At 46.2% G+C, this 20,727-nt stretch overlaps 1 protein-coding gene across 1 annotated transcript in view; it reads right to left on the reverse strand.

Annotated features, from left to right (window-relative positions):
* LOC115321122 overlaps positions 1–20,727 on the reverse strand; it is a 42,561-nt gene that overhangs the window by 18,786 nt on the left and 3,048 nt on the right. The window contains exons 3-8 of the mRNA XM_040501914.2: positions 17,813–18,018; positions 17,244–17,311; positions 15,080–15,273; positions 12,362–12,580; positions 5,835–6,146; positions 2,737–2,991 (exon numbers count right to left, since the gene is read on the reverse strand). Of these exons, the coding sequence (XP_040357848.1) occupies positions 2,737–2,991; positions 5,835–6,146; positions 12,362–12,580; positions 15,080–15,273; positions 17,244–17,311; positions 17,813–18,018 (1,254 nt within the window). The remainder of the gene's footprint in view (positions 1–2,736; positions 2,992–5,834; positions 6,147–12,361; positions 12,581–15,079; positions 15,274–17,243; positions 17,312–17,812; positions 18,019–20,727) is intronic.

Genomic DNA, 20,727 nt, shown 5'->3' on the forward strand with positions numbered 1-20,727 from the left:
AGAAAATATACGAGTTCAAGGCCCTACCCATTAAAATTGGTCCAGATAAAACGACCGTTTTTTAAAGCATCATACCGTTACAACAAACACAAAATCTGCTTTAAAAAAAAGAAAAAAAAAAAGCAAGAAGGAAAGAAGAAAAAGAAAAAGAGGAAAAAAAGAACAAAACGAAGATTAAAAGATATGCCAGGCGCGGCGGTCCGCGAGACGCTCAAGGTCATTTTCACAGCATCGTGGCAGGGGAGAAAACAAAACTACAAAAACGAAAACGTCCTGTCGGGTCGCGTAGTCTGCTCATTGTGCGCACGCGGGAAGGAGAAGAGGACGGGGGTCAACTCTCCTGCCGTGCTGTGTTCGTTTGTTTGGGTTCGTTCTATGCGAACTGTATGCAGCTCAAGAAGAGCTCAATGCTTGGTACAAGTTGGCTAGCCCCATCTCCATTGTTACAGCTTGTTTACGTTCGCCATTTTGGTATCATGCACATTCTCTCGCGTCTACGGACTCGTGTCTGTCGTTTTAAGATGGAAAAAAAAAATATCCACCAAAAGGTTTTGTTTATACGAAAGGGCATCACGCTGGCGGAAAAAAGATGACAACGGAGCAGCACTGCGCGCTTGGCTCGCAATCCCAGCCACCCGACGAGCTCGCGAAGTGTTGTTTGAAAGACGACCCTGCCAGAGGCCACAGCCGCGCACTCGTACATGCGCAAGAAGCACGGCACTTAAAACGTTTTAGACCAAAGCAAGTATTAATTATTTCTGTAGACAGCGAAGAACCATCGTCGGGCTAGTGCTCGGCATTTATTTTTGTGGTGTAGAGCGTTTCATAAAATCTGTTGTATGAGGTATGTGGTCAATGTTCCTTATTTTACTTGTGCAGTAGAATCGGCAGCAATTTACTTTTTATTTATCTGAAAGCTAAATCTGCAATCGCGTTAGAATTGGGGGCCCGTTAATATAGTGCAAACAGTTTCTTTAAATAAAGAGCTGGCAGAGTGAAACTACCTATACCAGCTTCATTTTCCTTATTTATAACGTTTTAAAGGGAAGTCCAGATATAACGAACTACTGATAAAACGACCACTTTTCGCGGAACTATCACGTTCGTTATAAGTGGGTTTGACTGTAGACACAAGGTTGCACACTAACGAATTGTTTGCACCAAAAACCAGGCATGTGTGGCGTGGCAACAGCGAGGGATGGGCGCAGTTGAGGCTTCAACTGTCACCGGTGCAGCAGTTTGTTAAACCAAAATACAGTGGAACCTCGATCATGCGTCCCCGGTTCCTACGACATCCTGCATTTTACGACAAATTTCCCCGGTCCCGACGAACTTCCTATAGAAATAATGTATTAAAGGTTAGGTTTACACGATGCGAGATCTTGTGCGTCCCGCATCGTACAACGTTTCGGCAGAAAACGCCCAACAAATTCGACGGCTGCATGAGGAGAGGGGCGGCGGCAGGGCAACGCGGAAGAGTTCTGCGAGCCGTTTTGAAGGGTCCCAGAACATGCCACTGGCAACCAAAGACAGCCGCAGCGCCGGGAGGGAGCAGAAGACGGCGCATTCCTTTCTCCCCGGGTTGTCAAATGCCTCGGCGTTTTCGCAGTGCATCCTTGCTCCACCCATCCCATCGTTCTCTCGTCTACTCTCGCTCTCTTCTGCACGCCACTTTCTCCAACTCGTTGCTTCTCCCAGGAATGAGCATGCTTCCACTGGTTCCCGCATTTGGAAAGCATAAAAAGCGACAAGGATCTGATCGTCGCGATTGTGCACGCCGGCACAATTTTATGGTTTTGTTTCAATTCGTTTGGACGGTTTTTGCTTTGTCAAGGTACAACAGATTATTAACTTGGACATCATATTAAACGTCCGCTTGTCTTTTTCATGCGAGACCGATCACTGCATCCGTAATTGTTTCTTCGGGTGATACGACTCACGGATCATACAGTCGAATCTCATTAATTTAAACTCTTAAATCAAACTAACATGCAGGTCCCATGCTATGCGTCTCTAAGGGAGGAAACTCCCGGTTACTCAAACTGATTTATTCAAACAAATGTTCGGTCCCCCTCGAGTTCGAATTAATGAGATTCGACTGTACGACAATTTTGCGCAGTCCCGCAAGTCGTATAATCGGGGTTCTACTGTATTTGTTAAACAAGAATTCATTATAATCGGAGAAACAGATTGGCCGGGACTATTTTATTTCATTAAATGGGCATTTTCGTAGTAAAGGCGTTCGTTATAAATTCGTTTGACTGTACCCCCAGTTTGGAACCTACAGTATTGCTATAGCTCTCAATCACAAAAATTTGTTCCTGCACATTTCAAAGAGTGGCACTAGAGCAAATTCACGAAACATTAAACCCACCAATATACAGTCATCCATGTACTAATATCTTTAGCTTATAAACAAGCTACAGCAGAGCTTACGCCTAATGCGGTATTCACATGAGGGAGAAATCCGACTTCACCCAGTGGAATGCGCGTCACGTGATGCCGACGCCACGCCTTTCTGAGGCAGCACGGCGACGTCAAGTTGTGCAGACTCCGTTTCGGAGGCGCGAAGGAAATGCTCGGACGGTACAGACATTTTTCGCAGAGCTGCAATGGGAGATTCCTCGCCGGCCGACGTCTCGCCACCTCCGTCCGGGGGTATCTTTGTGCAAACACCGCATAAACTATGATATAATAGCCCGTGTGAACCGACCGGATTGTGCAGCCACAACTCACCCCCGCCGGTCCGCCTTTTTCCAGCTCTTCTGTCGCAGATGCTGAAGGCACCGTGAAGGAGATGCGACGCTCTGCCTCTAGGTCAGCCTCCTCGGTGAAGCCATCTTGGCACTCCCTCGCTGCCGGACAGCCGGCTTCGTCCTCTGTGCCGCCCCCCTTGCAAGCAGCCTCATTCGGATGGGACGATCCCGACGCCTCTTCCACAATATTGTGGGACACCGTTAAGGAGGAGTTTAGAAAATGTGCCGGCGCCATCTGGAACCACACCGACGGTTAGTCGTTACTGGGTTAAGGATGAGGTCTATTATGATCGCGCTTTTCACTCCGAGATTCCTTTTTCGGCACTTTGCTGATGCTGCAACCTTATTGGCTGCGAGAAGGTATGCTTGAGACTCGCCGAACACCACGTTTCTTGAGCAGTCGCCAACCATTAGCGCCGAGATTGTTTCGGTGGCGCAGTCTTATGGTTTCCGTCCGCAACATCACGACAAGGATTTGCCTCGCCGTGACATCGCGGGTTGTGAGGTAGCCTGCTTACGATCAGCTGCAAACGACAAGTTCGATGGTTTGCATAAAAAGCACAGTGGAAACTTTAAGCGATTGCATTCTTAAACCAACACCGTCCAATAAAAGCAGAATTCAGCCCACTAAAGACGTGCCAGGAGCTTGGCCAACTGTGGAAAGCGGTGGCAAGCAGACCACAGAGATGCTTTCGGTCGTATATGTTGCCAGTGGTTGGTACGAATTCAAAACAAGGGTAGAAGGTTGCCATACTATGTTTCACCTTACGGTGTACCGCAGCGGATGCCACGAGTTGCGTTAACCAATACAGCACTCCACGCATACCATGTGAACCAGTGCTCCACACGAGTATGTCCAAACTGTAAAATAGCTTGGATGACTCTTAGCGTCTGTTAAGCTACAGTAATCCCTTGTTAGAAACAAGGTCGCTTTTTTAGAATTGTCGCTTTTATGTGGTCCTGACCAAAATGCACACATTTTTAACCGGATTATTCTAAGTGTATCGGCGGCCGACCACGCTTATTACGAAGGCCGCGGTGCCGAAAGCATGGAAGCCTTCAAGGACATGCATGGGGACCCTTGCGTTCCCTCCCCCTTCTCCACTGAGGCAAACGGCAAACTGGGAAAACTGAGTAAACGGCCGACTCAAGTTCGAAATCACCAAATAATTCACAATTCTGGCATCGACTGTTCGACACTGTCCACCAGTTTGCAGAGCGAGCAAGGCATATTGGATGGGTTCGAGAAGTTTCTCATGGAGGAGAAAGCGTGCCCGCAACTCGAAGATAAAAAGTTGCCAACTGCCATGCGCACGTCGAATTTTCTTTTGCGAGCATACTTACCAAGCTGGCAAGCACGATTTCCATAGCTGCAACGATTTCTACAGGAGTGTGTGAAAAAAACACTCAAGACTGGTAACAAGTTGGAATGTGAAAGCGTGGGACAGCTACCATATTAACTGAAATCTAGGCAGATAGTTTCTATAAAAAAAGTAAAACTTAACTCGGGTATAATGGCTATAAGGGGAGGTGTGCCGAACAGAAAATAGATTATTCATGATGCCGGTACCATCGGGTGGCGCATAATGGCACCAAGCGTAGAAGTGTGTCCTGCATGAGCACGCAGAGCATGAGAGACTCTCGTGCCCCGTGACGCTTTACGCCATGCCCCTTCCGGCAGAAATGCACCGGTATCCTGGCTACAGCACCACTTTTTCGTCATAAAGCGGCAGCAAGTGGAACTACCCATAAATGCGGAGTGCTCGGTACACCTACCCCTACAGCCACCATAACTCGGGGGTCGGCCTAGAAACGAGGATGCGGCTTACGCCTACACCACCTCGCTGCAATGCCAGCTACCGAAATCAAAACTGCCGTATTTATTCGTCGCCGTAGAGTCGCGCCGCTCCATGTTTCAGAAAGCTTTTGGTGCACGAAAACAACCAAAACAGCAGCAGCCGGTATCTTAATGGGCTGCCTTGTGAGATACTCAACTTCTGACATATAAAACACTAATCCGCCCTATCGCTGAGTATGGTTGGGAGGGATCGGTGGCAGAGTGGGCTAGCGCACACCAGCTCTGAGCACGAGGAGTGAAAGCTCGCGCTTCAGAACCCAGGGATCCTAGGTTCAAACCCCACCCCTGCCAGTTTTGATTTGGATGAGCATCGTACCGGCGTGCGGTCGTGTATCACTACTGCGTGGTGCACGCTAAAGTCCCCAAGCTAGTGCTTGTACTGCACTGGCTAAATTGCTCATCTACAGCTAGTGACTCGTTGCAACTTTGAAATGGGTGACCAACTACACGCTGTATAAATATCCACACAACCCCAATTGTATGGTTCAACCATTTAGAACCCCTATAAACCATTGGGTAATAACAAACTCTAGTCAATCCAGAAGAAAGCAGTGTTTCATTCTTAGCCACTCTGACAACAAATTCTCACCCACCTCTAACCTGCGTCACGAGTCGTCTACAAGGAGCCAACACGGCTTAAACATCTTTTTTGTGCATACTGACATGTTAAAATACAGCTTTTTTACCTGAACAATTGAATGAAACAATTAGGAAAAACAACGAGCGAGCCTTTCATTTTGTCCTGTTACCAAACGATAGTTTTCCTAAAGTGAAGTTTATGCCAAAAGGTGGAATGGAGAAAAATGCGCTCTAAGTGCACGAACCTTTATCTTTTCTTTAGCATCGGTGAACCGAAAATAATTTATTAAAAACTATGCTCTGTAAACAAGTGCACCTTTCTGGGAAGACTATAGATGTTGGTGGATATAAATATGGTAATTTTCAAAATAACCTCTTGCAAAAACTTGTTTTTTCTGTGTAGTCCCCCCTTAATGATTGAAAGGTCTGCAAGCTTCTGCACCGTTTTGTTGCATCAGTGCCAAAACCATTAGGGGTTCTTGGGCCGTCAGTAATGGCAGATAGGGATTCCTCGAGACCAAAGAGTTCGAGATCACCCGCCATGTACAATTTTTGTAGCTTTCCAAAAACTCGTTTCCAATCTAAGACGCCCACAGAAAGAAGAAAATGGATTTGAATCGTTCGTAAACCCCGAAACATACCGCCCTCGTCTGTTCCAGCTTCGGTCGGTCTACTGCGGGAGCAGGAGATGCCATGAAAGTGGCACCAGATTCCGCTGGCACACCAACATCCTCGATGGCAGAATTTTCGCACGCCTCCATGGCAGGAAGCTGTGGTGCGACTTCAGAAGTTGTAAAGGACACCGAAAATGTCCCATCCAAAGCAACTGCAACGTCCAGATTCCCAGAGTCGCACAGAGCCTCGCCTCCATTGTCTGGTTTGGAGAAAGTTGCTTCCGCCAAAGTCTTCAAGGGAAGTCCAAGGGGGATGCTGGAAGGCACTGCTGGCAGCTCCTGCAACAACACCAACGCTGGCTTTGAGTGAAGCTCTGACAAACGTTGAATGAGAGAATGCCATCTCATAAAATGCTAGGTGTCTGCAAGAGGCTTTCCGGCAGACTATCTACGGTATTAATTTGTGTCAAACTGGAAGAGAGCTAGCACTGTCCGTGAAGCATGCTTCCTTTGTAATCACATCCCTTACCTCGTTTCTGTCACTAATCGGTACTAGTACTTAAATATATTGTTAGTATCCGGCAGCATGCCCAGCTATATGTTGCATATTGCGACTACGCGTGCAAGGATCCTCGTACGAAGTCACAACGCTGACCACCGAGGCCCCCGCAGCCCCACTCGCATGCATCAGGTTTCATTCACGAAGAGCGGCAGTTACCACGGTCTTCAGACTTAACCTACGAAGCAGCGTGCACCTCGCTGCACCGTTTCGTTACGTATTTAATAAACGCATTTACCCGAAGTATTGAAACTGGCAGCAAGGAAGTTTCTCGAAGACTGGACAGCTCCGCTCATCACGGACGGATTCCAAATTCCAAAGTTTTTTCCCGGCGGAAACTGGAGTTCTTGGTTGGAATGCCTCGAACTCTACTTCGAGGTTAAGAATATCACAAGCTCCGCAAAAAAGCGACCCATCTTCCGACGTCCTGCGGTGAATCAACCTACAACACCGCACGAGCCATGCTCGCAGCCAAGAAGCCTTCAAAGGTCAAGTTTGAGGACACAATCAAGAGCCTCAAAGAACACTATGACCCCAAGCCGGCAGAACTACTCAGTCGGTTCAAATTCTACCAAAGGAACAAAACACCGACCGAGTCCATCTTCGAGCATGTGGTCACACTGCGAAAGATTGCTGCTGACTAACATTGGCCCAGTGATGACCGCACCCACTCTGGCAAAGGCCATGACAGCCGCACCTGAGTCGGATGCCAGTTCATCACAAAAGAGACAGGTCCCTCAAGCCCTGGCAAGAGCATTCTTAACCGTGCTACCACTCCAAGTGATGCCGAGGGACCGACTCGTTTGTGGCGTCAAGATTTCACACCTTACACTATGTTTGTTAGAGGAACGGAACAGCACCTTCAGCAACACCTACGCTCTTGCATTGGCAACAGAGTCTGCCACCAGCCAGCAACTCTAGGTGCGAAAAGAGGGGAAAATGCACGGTTCTACTGCAACCACAAGAAGGCGAAACCATAGAAGAAACCCTGTTTCCTTTGCACAGGTATGCATACACCTGATGAATGTAAGCATGCGAAAGCTATGTGCCAATTTTTCCACAAGAAGGGACACCTCAAAAAAGTGTGTTTTAAGCGCAAAGTTCAATGCAAGGCGCAGGAACGCTCGCCAAGTCACACCCATCAGTTAAAAGCTATGCAAGAAGAGACGGATGGAGACCTCTTTGCTGAGAACAGCATCACTCAAGGGGACACATTGTGGATCATTGTTGACGCCAGATTTCACTCATGATCTCACCGCGCATGACGTGATAATGCCTCATGCTGGACATGTTGTGGGGATTGTGATCCCTTAACATTCTGTCGCGTCAGCGTTTTGGCACGTTGTGGCGGCCGCGCTGACGTAGTGAGAGGTGGCGCTGCATACAACTGTGAGTGGCTTCCTCCTCTCCCCCTTTGGGGCGATTTTCGTAACGAACCCCCGGCAGAGAGGAGATCGACGTGTCGCTCCTTGATTGGCCACTTCGCCCCCGCCGTTATCTTAAAACCAGCGAACAGCAGTATCTCGGTCTCTTCTTCCTGGGATTCGGCGGCGGCAACAACGGGGAACCGTCCGGCGCACCGGTGAGCGTTTACCCCGTCCTTTGTACCTTTGTGAACGAACGTTCGGCCGTGGGTGATCTCCACACCGACGGCATTCACCAGCTTATAGCCGGCGTTTTCTTCTTTTTGTTTCATTGTAAATAAACAGAGTTTATCACAGTTACCAACGTGACTGGTGTCTGTTTGTGCTCAAAGAGCAGCATGCCACGCGAGTACGAACCCGTTTCGCGGTCCAGCGTCTCGTCGCGAACGTGGTACTCCCAAAGGCAGTGGCCCAAAGGAGAACCACAATGTTCAGCCGGCTATTTCTGCCAGGCACCAGGGATGAACCGGCACCACCAGGATATGTAATCTTGCTGGAAGTCATGGAGATTTCACCCCTCACTGCTCAGCACGCAGCAAGTCTCACTCGAGATCACTGGTGTTGTCGCGAGTGTACAAAGGACTGCAAGATGGCACAATTTAACCTCCAAGTGGACACGAGACGAGTTAACGCCGTACAAGCGTCGGGAACTTGAGTTGGCAACTTGAAATGGCCGCAGTACTCGGGGAGCATGTATTATCATATTATTGTACAAGCAATGCGCAAGCAAGCCCTGAAGGTGTGTGAACGCAAACCATCCAGGCATTGTGGTGATGAAGGGCACTGCCCAAAGTTTTTTTGATGGCCAAGACTAAATGCAGACATTGACGACACCGCAGCTGTGTGCAAGACATGCCAGTAACATCATCAGGCAAAAACAGCAGTATACCTACACCTGACTGGTCACCTACCACCCGACCCTGGGAGATAATCCACATAAATTTCGCAGGACCAATTAATGGGGTATCGTATCTGATCATTGTCGAGGCATACTCCAAGTAATTGGAAGGGAAGCGGATGCGTGCCATGGCACCCACGCCCTCGTTGACGTTCTACGCTGTTTTTGCGATTTTTGGCGTACTGAGAATACTTTTCTGTGACTATGCGCCGAATCTTGCGACGAGAAAAATGAACAAGTTTTTGACAAAAGAAACTTTCAGCCTTTCCACTCTGGTGAAGATAGAAGACCAGAGAAGTTGTACTATGTGTGTACCAGTCTTGCACGCGGCCTCCTGGTATACCAAGAGGCCGCGTGCAAGACAGGTACGCACAGAGCATTAGGGCTCGCGGTGGTTTTTTGGCTTTTTTTAAGTTGTACTATGGTGGGATTGAAGCATTTACAAAAGCTGCGCAGCCGGCATGGCGTCCCGTCGTTGCCAAGCCTCGTGCTTGCGCTTGGCTTCCGTGGCATGACCATTGTCAGTGGCATTGGCCCGCCGGCGCCGGTCACATCGCCGCTTCTGTTCTTGGCGGTGTTCCAGGCGAGCGACCTGCTCTTCTTTTGCAAGAGATTCGGAACCACTCGACGCAGTGGAACTCGAGGCGAAAGCGGCTTTGCAGCGTTTGGGAGACCATTCGCGCTGCTGTGCACGTCGCCGCTCCTTCCGCTCTTCCTCCGAACGAACGGCATGCGGCCAACCCATCGCGAGTTCAAAGGGCAACTGATAAGAGCGCTAGTGCAATCTCAATGTCGCAGGACACGCACGATTGGTAGGCGAGATGACGACGTTTTACTCTAGTAGAGCCGCGCCAATCACGGTACGTGCTTGATGGCACGACACGAACGCAGGTGGCTGCTGACACAGAAGGTAAAGCCTCCATTGCCGACAGCATTGGGAGAGAGACTGTACAAAACACAATGGGTGAATCTCCTCGTCGTATGCGAGTGAAGGAGACGGTGAAAACTGGCTTCAGTTCAGTCGACACGCCGCTTGTCCGCTGACATGATATTGGGGGAACTAGCCCTTAACAGCTTCGCTGTAAAAGTTTGAGGACACCTAAGCACTTCTTATGAGTTGCGAATGTGAACGCATGAATGTCGTTCTTCTGCTCCCTTAGTTCGTCTGTGGCGTAGTGGCGTCGACGGCCACGTTTCGCCGGCGCATGGCCGAGTGCGCGCTCTCGTGAAGTGGCCGCGCCGCACTGAGCTCGGCTGTGCATTCTCTCCGGAGCTTGCCCGAGTGGGCTCTGCGGCCAGGCCCGCACTGCCACACCTCTTAGGTGTGGAGGTGCGGGACGCCTTTAGAGGTTCCAAGAGACGCCACCAGAAAGCCACTCTGGTAGCGTCCCTTGGAACTATGCCACTCGAGAGCCAATGGAAGCCTCATTCCTTGATGACTCACGCCAGCCAATGGGAGCTTATCCATCAGATTTCTCCTACAGACGACATCGAGACAGGGGAAGGTGCCATTTGATGCGGTTTCAAAGCTGATGACGTCGGTTCGCTTTGTGAAACAGTTCATGCTGTCGCATTAAAAATGGCATCAAGCACCAGACCAGTGCTACATGTCATCCGGCAGCCAACAGGCAAGCCGAACGGATGGGGGGCAAAACGAAGAAAGCCCTCTCGAAGCGTACAGAAGGAACAGCTCAGTGCAGAATCACCAGGTTCTTGTCCCGGCAGCACATGACGGTTTCATCTTCCACAGGGAAAACACAAATTGAAGCCATTTTCGGCCGACAAATATCCACATTCCTCGATCTAATGAAGCTATGACCTTTGAACGAAGACCCAGAAGTTCCCAACGATGGAGCAACGGCAGATTACTCTATTAGACAACCCATCTGTGTGAGGAATTTCAGCGAAAGTTCGACCTGGCTTCCAGCAGCAATTGTGAAGCCGATGGGAATTCAATCATTCCAGACAAGGGCAAAGGACGAAGACTTCAGCGTCGACATGTGGACCACATTAGCCTTTGACAGGAAAACAAAGGAGCTACGGACATGGAACCGGTGCTGTGTGGAGGTCGTGGCCAGGTGTAAACAATCACAAACACAGTCGGGTAAACTCGGCGGTGTTTGTGATCTAAGCTCTACTGTATTTAGCGGCTCATAGATGCTCTTTTTTGTTAAGGTCCTGTTTGTCGCATCCTTCGGTATTAGCAGAGACGTGCGGAAATTTCAACTGGAGCTTAAAGGGGCACCGACACCCCAAAGGTCGCATTTTTTTTATTGTCTAAAACGATGCAAATTGTAGTCCCCCCTCCATAACATGCAAAAAAATACCGCATCGCGAAAAAAAAAGAAGTGTTCATGCGCGCACACCTTTTTATTTTTGCCACTACTCTCTCGCTCTTCTCTTTTTAATTTCCGACGTTAAAAATTATGAAATTTGGAAGCTTTGCAGGTGGCATTTCTATAACATTTAGAAGCGGCAATCGTAAAACATGTTTTTTGACGCAATTGCAAATGCACTATGGCCCTTCTTTTTGAAATACCGAAATCGGAGTCCCTTGTGATGTCACCTTCTGGATTTTCATCCTCCCTAGGAAAACATGGCAGCACTCGACGCATGTAGCAGAGGGTGATCGGCGAATCGAAGAATCTGACAAAGCTGTCTCTTTTAGGTGCCCGACGAGCTCTCAGACATCGAAAAGGAAATCGTCAAACGGTAAAAAAAAACTGTGTTTGGTGTCTGTATCGTAGTTTCGGTTGTGACACCGCCGGGGCAGCGTCGTCTGCTCGAAGCAATAGGCAGCATCGCATGCACGAAACCGGTTTCCCAGTGCGCCGGTGCCCTTCTCTCCCGCTCCTCACCTCCTCGCTTCGGGTCGCGGAGACACGTTTCGATCCGGAGGTGCGAAAGAAACTCTACTCGCAGGACCCCTCAATATTGCACGTGACTCCACTGGCGCGCATCGCGCAGGAACTTCAAATTCGGCACTTGGAACTTGTTTTTTTACTTCACAAACACTGAATTCTCAAGCTTTGCATTTTTAGGGTAATGCCCAGGCATCGTTTTCAATCGTTTCGCATAATAAAAAAAAATTATTTTGATTTGTCAGTGCCCCTTTAAGTTAACATATTTTTGTATATCAAATTATTGATATATCGAACTATTTTACGATGTCTTTTGAATTTGATATATCCGGGTTCGACTGTATATACTATAAACTTTATTCATATTAAGCCAATGGTTCAAAAGTCAACCCTTTTGGGTCGTGTCCCCCCTTAAATAAATGCATTTACCCGGAGTATGTGAAAGGGACATTCTTCAAGTGTTTAGGTCACTGTCGCATTACTTCCAGGTTAGGGAACCCCATTCCCGTGTTCTATTCCCTTAAAAATAAGCCTCAATAAACAGCGATATTTTTGTCCCATAACGAAAATTCACATTGGAGCGATGGGTAAAAAATAAACCCTAATAAAACTCTCCCGAATTCGGGGGGCGCTTCCTGCCGCCAGAGCGAATGCTGGAGAGGACGCGACCTTCTCTTCAACGTTCGCTCTTCTAAAGTAGGAAGAGGTGGGAAGAGCTTCTCCTCGAACTCTTAAGTCGTCACCGACCATAGTTACGACTCCACTCCATTACACCGTTCAGTGGTTATGGTGAAATAATCTGGGACACAAACCTCCAGTGGCAGAGCAACGTCGATCGGCTCTTTCGTTGCAGGGTTCAGGCACTGCAGCACCGTACAGTTCAGAGAGCTTGGAAAGGAGAAGTCCGACGTGTCCACGTGGGAAGACTTGTCGACTTGGGTTGGAACTGTGGCAGCATCATTGCCTCTGCTAGAGATTCCCGGTGAAATGTCGCTGCACATCCAAGATGGGTCATCTGGGGCAAGGGACGGCTGAAAGCACCAATGGTTCCGGACAAAAAGTTAGTTTTCTTTTTTTTTTTTTTAGAGTACACAAATATCTAAACAGGTATGATGCATGTTAGTTAAAGGGTTTGAGGAGATTGTCGGTTAAATGTCCTCTGAACCATTTGATCAACCTCCTCTGACCTTACGCTCTGCAGTCCCAATCCTGGAAACTGAGAGATTGCCACCCTCCCGATCTAGGAGTGGGTTACTGCTTGTGTTAGCGATCTCTCCCTTCCTTTGTAAAAACGAACTTGCTTAAGTTCTCCAGCAAAACAAAAGCTGTATTCTGCTACCTCTGTAGCGACAGTGCATCTGACTCATCCCGATTTTTCTAGAAAGCGAGTCACGTGATACTGTGTGCGTTATATATACCGCCTCCTGAAGACTAAAGGGGGCTTTTTCCACTTTCCCAAGCGATCGGTGTTCCAGTGTGTCATTCTCACGGCTGCCCCTGCGCACGGCGCAAGCGTTAACGCTACAATCTCCATAGGTTTTCTTTTTTGCACGGACAACCTCAGACCTTACAATCCCCGATCTTGACATTCTAGATGATGAATGTTCACAGATTGCGAGGTCCACAAAGTATGTAGTTGAAGGGATTGACGAAGACTCCGTTCCTTCAGAAATTAATATTTTGCCCAAAAAGTGGTGTGGGGGATGACTCTGGATATTACAGTACTCAAAGCGACTCAATTTTGACGGTCTAATTTTCGCAAATTGAAAATTAGAACTTGCGGTGAGCGTGAATAGAGGAGACAATAATGGCCTCTTGCATTATTTTCTTCAGAGTATTTTAAATACCTATGCTATTAATAGAACATAGATAATGATCACGTGAGAACCTTTGCACGAGTTTTCTCACTGGAACAAGGAACCACAGCCTCTTAAAGGGATACTACTACAACGAAATTTCGGCGCTAATTTTTTTTTTTGTCTATATGTGTTCAAAGAGCAGTATCACACCGAACATACCAATAGTATCTTGTTAAAAAAAGTCTCAAAAAGGAATTTTAAAACGAATTAAACGATTAGCAAAGAGCACCTGGTGGATGTCGCTAACGCCTCGTTTGTAATGCTTGTCTAGGAACCTTGACAGCTAGTGACTGAGATTGCCTCGCCTCCGGCCCTGACGAAGGAAGAGGGGAAGGAGGAACTCTCCTCTTCCCGAGAATGCCTTTTGTGTGTCGCAGAAGTCGCTATTGTCCCCCTACAAGATTATAGAAGATTAACCCATCACTCAAAATTCGTACAAAAGCAGTTGCTTCGGTGGCTGGAACGACTGGGCCATCCTCTCGACGTCAGCCTCGTCATAGCTTTGCTCGTCCCGAGACGACCTACGTCACGATTGCGTTGGATGTCACGTGGTCTCCGCTGGGCCTTCTCCGAGCGCTTGCCAGAGTGGGCCGTTTATAACGAAAAATATAGCCACCAGGCTCAAAATACAAACGTGCGATTGTCATTTACGGATATTGTGGATCATATTGAATTTATTTTTGAACACGACGGGAATTTGAAATTTCGTTGAAGTATCCCTTTAATGTATCTTCCGAAGTGTAAAATTTTGCTCCAATTGCTCGTGGGACCTATTTTCCGTGAATCAGAGGCGATCCACGAAAAAAGGTCCTCATAAAAATTGAGTCGTTTACAGTATGTATATGGACCCTTTTTGTTCGATCTCGTCCCCAGCAAAGTAGTTCTTGTAAAAGTGGGACTCCGGTTTCAGATAAATAAAAAAAATCCGTAAAACATGCACCGGTAAATTTTCAGTCAATTTTAATTGATCCAAAAACGTCTGAATTTGAAGGTCATGATGGCAAAACAAAAAGAAAAAACTGACTTGCAAATAAATTTTATGAGAGCACAGTATCAGTGGTTCTGAGGAGAGGCCACTTCAGTTTCCTTTGAAATCTCAGACTACAGACAAAAGGGGCTCTATATTTAGCTCCTCAAGGATCGTTCTGGACAATGGGTCTGGTTACGGTACCTTTAGGTCATGACAAAAGCCATTGCTTAGGCTGTCACTTTTGACCATACATTCGTGCTCCTTAGAGGAAGGGGGCCTAGTGTTTTTACTATAACGGTGAAAGCTACAAATCCATAGATTTCAATGGAGGACAGCTGAAGCCTCCAGGCTTCCCAGTGACTATATCCTGAAGTTTAGTCATTTTAAGGTATAAAGTGTCACTAAAGCAACAATCCTTTTAAATAGTTGTTGCGCGATAGCACTGCCAATGAAAAGGGCGAGTTCCGATAAATTTAGGGTATGTTTGTGTCTGCAGACTTCATTTTATCTGCTCCAATACTTTGTGAATTCCACGAGGAACAAACTTTGAAAATACAAAACCCTACCTGTAGGGTAGGCAACGAAAAGAAAACTCAGTTTTCAGAAATAGGGGTTGAACAAGACAAGCAGGAATCCATTCCACTCCATTGCTCTCAGAGGGAACACTACCAACACGAGAGAGATGAGATTGTGATTCACACCTGCTTGACGTTGTCGGTGGGTGTACTGCCGTCTTTCTTGACAAACGAGCACAGCGAGAAAGTGCAGTTTGCATCCCTTGTAGCCGGCACCGCAGCAGGCGTCTGGATGTTGGCGCCCTTCTGGGCATCACCACAAGACCCATTGACCCAGAAGGTGTCCCCCAGCAGGTCGCGGCAGGCGGGAGACGCCGAAGCTACACAAGGGAACGCATAGGCAGTCAACTGGGCCAGAATGCTCAAGTCGAATTCGGGAGGTTTTACGTGCCAAACCAACAAGGGGGACATGGGTCTTTGGAGCCAAAAACTTTACAAAACTTTACTCTTTTGAATGGCAAAGTTGACCTCTACAACTGTTCTTCTGACTCTACAAGGTTTCTAATTTTGTGGACGAAAATTTGAGCTATAAATCAATTTATAATGCTTATGTGGGCTGAATGTGCACTGAAGTTGACTCTAAAACATTGTTTTCACAAAATACTATTTTTGAACTCGAAAATTTGCAGGAGGGATCTAGGCCAGATAGAAATATAACCTTTCCTGAATTGTGTTACTCAATATGTGAAGCATACAATGTTAAGAGAAGATTTTGTAATATAGGTTTAAAACTTTTTCCATTTTATCTTTTGTTTTATTACTTCTTAGCCCCACATTGAGCACTGAACTTCAATGTGTGGTAAAATCACTCATAATGGCTTAATCTCAAAAGTACTTTGAACATTCTATCTTCTACACTTCGTAATATCTAGCCGCATCTTAAAAAAAAAAAATATTTCGTTGATCAATTTTTTTTATTGTTCTTTCAAACAAAGGCAGGCGAATTTTATCTTGAGGACAATTCTACTGACTGAGAAAATCACCAGATATATGAAATCTGGCACAAAAAGCTGAACAAGCTTGTGCAGTTTCATTGGGTTTGGTCATAAAACAAGAAAAAAGCTCCAAGACCAGTGTTCCCCCTTCAGGAGACATGTGCCAGGGGAAACATTTTGTTATTTACAATATTGGAATAAATTTTCACAGTTAATGATGCTTAATCTCTTATAACTCTGGTGTTATATTTGATATACTGTTGAGACTGGTTATAACGAACTCTGTTATAATGAAATAGCGGCTACAGCGAAGCGATCACGATTTCCCATTACCTTTTGCACTTCGTTGAGTGAAGTCTGTTATAACGAAATAGCGAATGTAATGAAGTGATTTCCGATTCCCGTTGACTTCATTATAACCGGTCTCGACAGTGGCTTGTTTTTTAGGTTCTCGACAGAATGTACATGCAGAAAAAATTGTGTACTTGAGCACACGCGAGGCATGGCAACATGCTTAAAAAAGCCTAGTAAAAACAACCGAGTGCAATTAACAAAAATAATGAGTGCAACACTTCTTCAATTTTAAAATAATTAATAGTAAAAATGCCATTTAAAGAGTCTAACAAACAATTCTAGATTTTTTTAATAAATATAAAAAAAATATACATTCCAACCGAACTTCGATAGTCGCATTCTACATATCATAAAGTATGTGTGTGCCAAATCTGGTTATGATAGGGCTATATTAAGAACAGAAATTCTTCTGCACAAACTGTGAAGATCCCTGAAAAATACACAAAAGAAAAACGCATTTGAATGTTACCAATGATGTGTAGCAATACTCTTTCGTGGTGCGGAATATTTTGTTAATAAATATCCATGAGAAACAAGCTACAGAAAACTGCAATAGAAAGGCGACGGTAAGGCCGACTTGTCAACGTAAATGTGACAGTGGAGATATCACAACTTGAAGAACCACGCAGAAAAATATGGCCCAAATTCATGCCGTTGTGGGTTGCCTGGAGGTCCTCAAATGCGTATTTGACTAGTAATTTTCCATCATAACTGTTACTAACTATATTTATACATTAAATATCAAGATTCAAAAATAATAAAACACCATAAAACCCAAAATTAAATTTTTTGCAAAATATTGCCAGTCTTTGACACGCATCTCCCCTTAATATAGACCATGCAGGGATCTTTTGCACACCCAAAAGCTCCGTTACATAACACCTTCTCCACACTAAGTGTCAACAGAACAACAGCCAATGTTGCTCGATCTCAAGATTCTGCCAGGCACCCGAGCAAAAGGGTGCAGGGCACAAGAATGGAGAAAGTCGTGAATTGCTTACCCTCGCTCCCAGGAGAAAACGTCAGCAGTTGCACCGGTGTTGTCCCGACACCTGTGCAAGTGGCCAGGCTGCGGGGGGAAAAAAGAAAGCAGAGGACCAATGCTTTCATCTTGGAAGATCTGGTGCTTTTTTTTTCCTCGCATGTTTGAAAACATTGAAGACTTGAGATTCTGCTACTACTTCCTCACATTTGCATGTAGTATAGTATATCCCAAGGCAACAATCTGAGCCAACCAATTAAGCAGGAAATGTGAATAAAACAGTTACTACAAGCTCCGAGTGTTTGCCTCTTGAAAGTAATAAAGAAACATTGTGCAGAAGCTAAAATTAAAACTTAATAAAGAAACAATATGCTGAAGCTAAAATTGCAGAAACAAAGAAAGAGACAGTATGCTGAAGTAAAATTACAAACAAAATAGCATCATAGAGGGGAAAAAAAGGAAGCCACTACAACTAGGTGAGGATACAGAAAGGAAGATCAGACAATGTTAAGCCACTGAAAAAAGCAAAACAAGGCAGTGTGAAAACAAACCCAAGGCGAGGAGCAAGTGGTATACAAAGATGCAAACCTGGAATCTGGCAATGAAGGATTGCCAGCCTCCGGCGTAATGGAGATGTCCACGAATGTGATCTGCCGGGTGTCCTCCAATGGTGTGAACTCAAGGGAGTCGGACAGATACCTGCGTCCGACAGGCCAGGTGGGTGTCTCCGGTGTGAGAGATGGCACAGGGATCAGTCCCAGACCAGGGCATCCAGGCGTGGGAGACAGCGCCTCCTGAAAGTGAGAACCAATCTGCAATGCCACCTCAGAATGCCGCAGGATTTTGAAACTGCCAATCAGTTCGGAGAAAGCTGGCTCTTCAGCTTGGCAAGGCCAGGTGTTCTATATGACAAGGACTTCCTTTAACGCGACAACATTCTTCAGCTACCCGCTTACCCCCCACTTTTTTTGGACTCTCTGGCCTCCCGATTTTGGCCTTTCTGGTATCCTGCACATTCGCAACCTCTTCAAAGGACCCGACGACTTTTAAGTCCTTAAGATTGTCGAAGAAGTCGTTCTGGACGTTGTCCTCTAGGACGTCATCCTCGAGGTCTTCCTTAAGATCGCCCTAGAGGTTGTTCTAGACGCCATCATCTCAGACGTCGTCCTTCAGGTTGTCCTAGAGAAATGCTATCGCTATTAATAGACAACCAACAATAGTGGATTCTGCAGCCATTTTTATTTAAGAAAGAGTAAGACTTAGTTTTCGAACATGGCACCTTCGAATATCAGGATTACCACATTTTCTGGTCTAAATGTAAACTCATGAAGGGCATGCAAGTTGCAGCTCTGTATGCTATTCGCCCTTGTATATTTTTACGGCAGGCACGGCAGAACTGCACTGACAAGCCTACCTATATATAATGTGAGTGCAATATATGCACTAGCAGGAACCAGTTACAATATTCTCGCAAACAAATTAAACAAAAAATTTAACTCCGAGGCAAATTTGCGCAGTTCACGTTTATACACTACTTGTAAATAAAAAAAAAAGACGTAAGAGAAACTGGTTGGTTATAAATAAAAAGATGCCGCTACTAATAGACTGCACATGCACAATGCTAAAAATAAGATGCAAGTGTAGAAGCACATTACATGCGCCATCAAATATGACTAGTAAAGCAAGTGTAGTCACTCACTGAATAAAAAAAAAAAAAAACAGCAGTTGCAGGTAAAATTTAGCAAATTTGGCGGATAGTGGAATGAAAGCAAAGTGCAGCAGATGCAGGATCTCTAAGCTTTGTACATTAGACTGGGAAGTAAAATGTCTTGGAGGGCAAGACTAGCAAGGAGAGCCAAAACTGGAGCTAAGAATAGGAGGTCTCGCTTGCCTCACTGTTGAAATGCAGAAATATTAATGGGTTGATTTCTTCGTCGCATTAAGTCGGGCTGGTACATACTGTATACTGATCAGGCAATGCGAGGCCTACCGATGCCCCTGCAACCTTTCTTTGAGAAGCAATGCTTTGGCTTTCGTAGCAAAGTTTCCTAGCAAGATGGAAACGGCGCATATAAAATTTGATTTCGAATCAACCTCAATATGCAGTTGAGAACAGTTCCAAGACACTCACACTCAAAGATTATTACTTCAGCTGCACGAGGTTCGTTGATATTCTCTGGCAAGGGCAACCTCCCTTAATTGTTCACAAGAGCCTGTGCTGCACCAAACAGACACTCGAACGGCGTTGAACTGGCCGAGCCACGTGTAACCTTTTGCAATTGGTTGGAGTTGCAAATTTCGTTCCAACGGTTTACTTTAGGATAAAATTCACCTAAAGTTTGCCCTTCATAAAAATGTACTCGTCAAGATCTGCGTGGTGAAAGCGTTGAAGTTTTACTTCCTTTCGATTACGCAAATTTTTACCGATTAAGCTTTTAAAAATATTAATCACAATTAAAGCATTAATCGGTACGTTAATCCATCAACTGCCCAGCCCTACATTTTATTATTATAAACCCCACCATACCAAATAAGCTTGAAATTTCTACCGTAATATCCCGGGTCATCGCCCATCTCCGAGCCATCGCCCACCCCATTTTTTGGGCCAATATCGATTTCAGAAAAAACACCGAGTCATCGCCCACCCCTTCAAATACCCCAGCGCGGACTCTGCGATCCGCGAACACTCATCCTACCCGAATGACGTGGCCGCGGACCTTACAGTTGGAGGACGTCGGTGACAAAGTAAAACGATGGAGGGAAAGACACTTCTTTTTGTTTACGCATTTCCTCCGTGAGCGACCCCAACGTGGTTGTGCATCCGTGCGAAAAGAAAACGATGGAGATAACAAAATAAGAGTTTGTTAATGTAACCGCGGAGTGTTAGGTCAAAGCCTGTCTCCGCCTAAGGTCACCTCGAACCCGCTCCTTCTTCCCGCCCGTCGCGACTGCGGTTGTGCAATATTTTAGGCAAAGCCAAAGCGTAAATAAAGCTTTGCTGGAACGTCCTACACAGACGTTTGCAGAGCGCCCCAACCGTGCAGTGATAGCCCGCCGTGCACGGACGCACGTATGTACGCACCAAACAAGAAAGTTGCGCAAGAGCTTGCAATTGACAAGGCGCCCGACTTGGCCCGACGCCAAAGTATTTGCCAACGCGACCGCCGGCTTTCCCGCTTTCCCAGCATTGCTCTCGGTCGCTTCTTTGGTCCGCTCGCTCGCTCGCTCGTTGCGCCTGGTCGGTTTTTCTATTTTCTTGTAGACTTTTCTTTCTTTTTCTTTTTTACTAAATAGGAGAACATAGTGGTGACATTCTTTCACAGAACAAACGTTCGCGCTATATGCAGATCGGCGGTGTTTCTAGCGCGTATGCAAGCAACGGACTTCGCTATAGTAAAATATTCTTTCGTGAGCATTTTTTTCTATAAACCAATGAAACTAAATCGAGTTTTTAGTTTGATGTATCTCTTGTGCAACAGCGCTAGATACGCAGAGAAAAATAG

Source organism: Ixodes scapularis, unplaced genomic scaffold (assembly GCF_016920785.2).
Source record: "Ixodes scapularis isolate PalLabHiFi unplaced genomic scaffold, ASM1692078v2 PGA_scaffold5__190_contigs__length_132052651, whole genome shotgun sequence".
Classification (NCBI taxonomy): Eukaryota; Metazoa; Arthropoda; class Arachnida; order Ixodida; family Ixodidae; genus Ixodes; species Ixodes scapularis.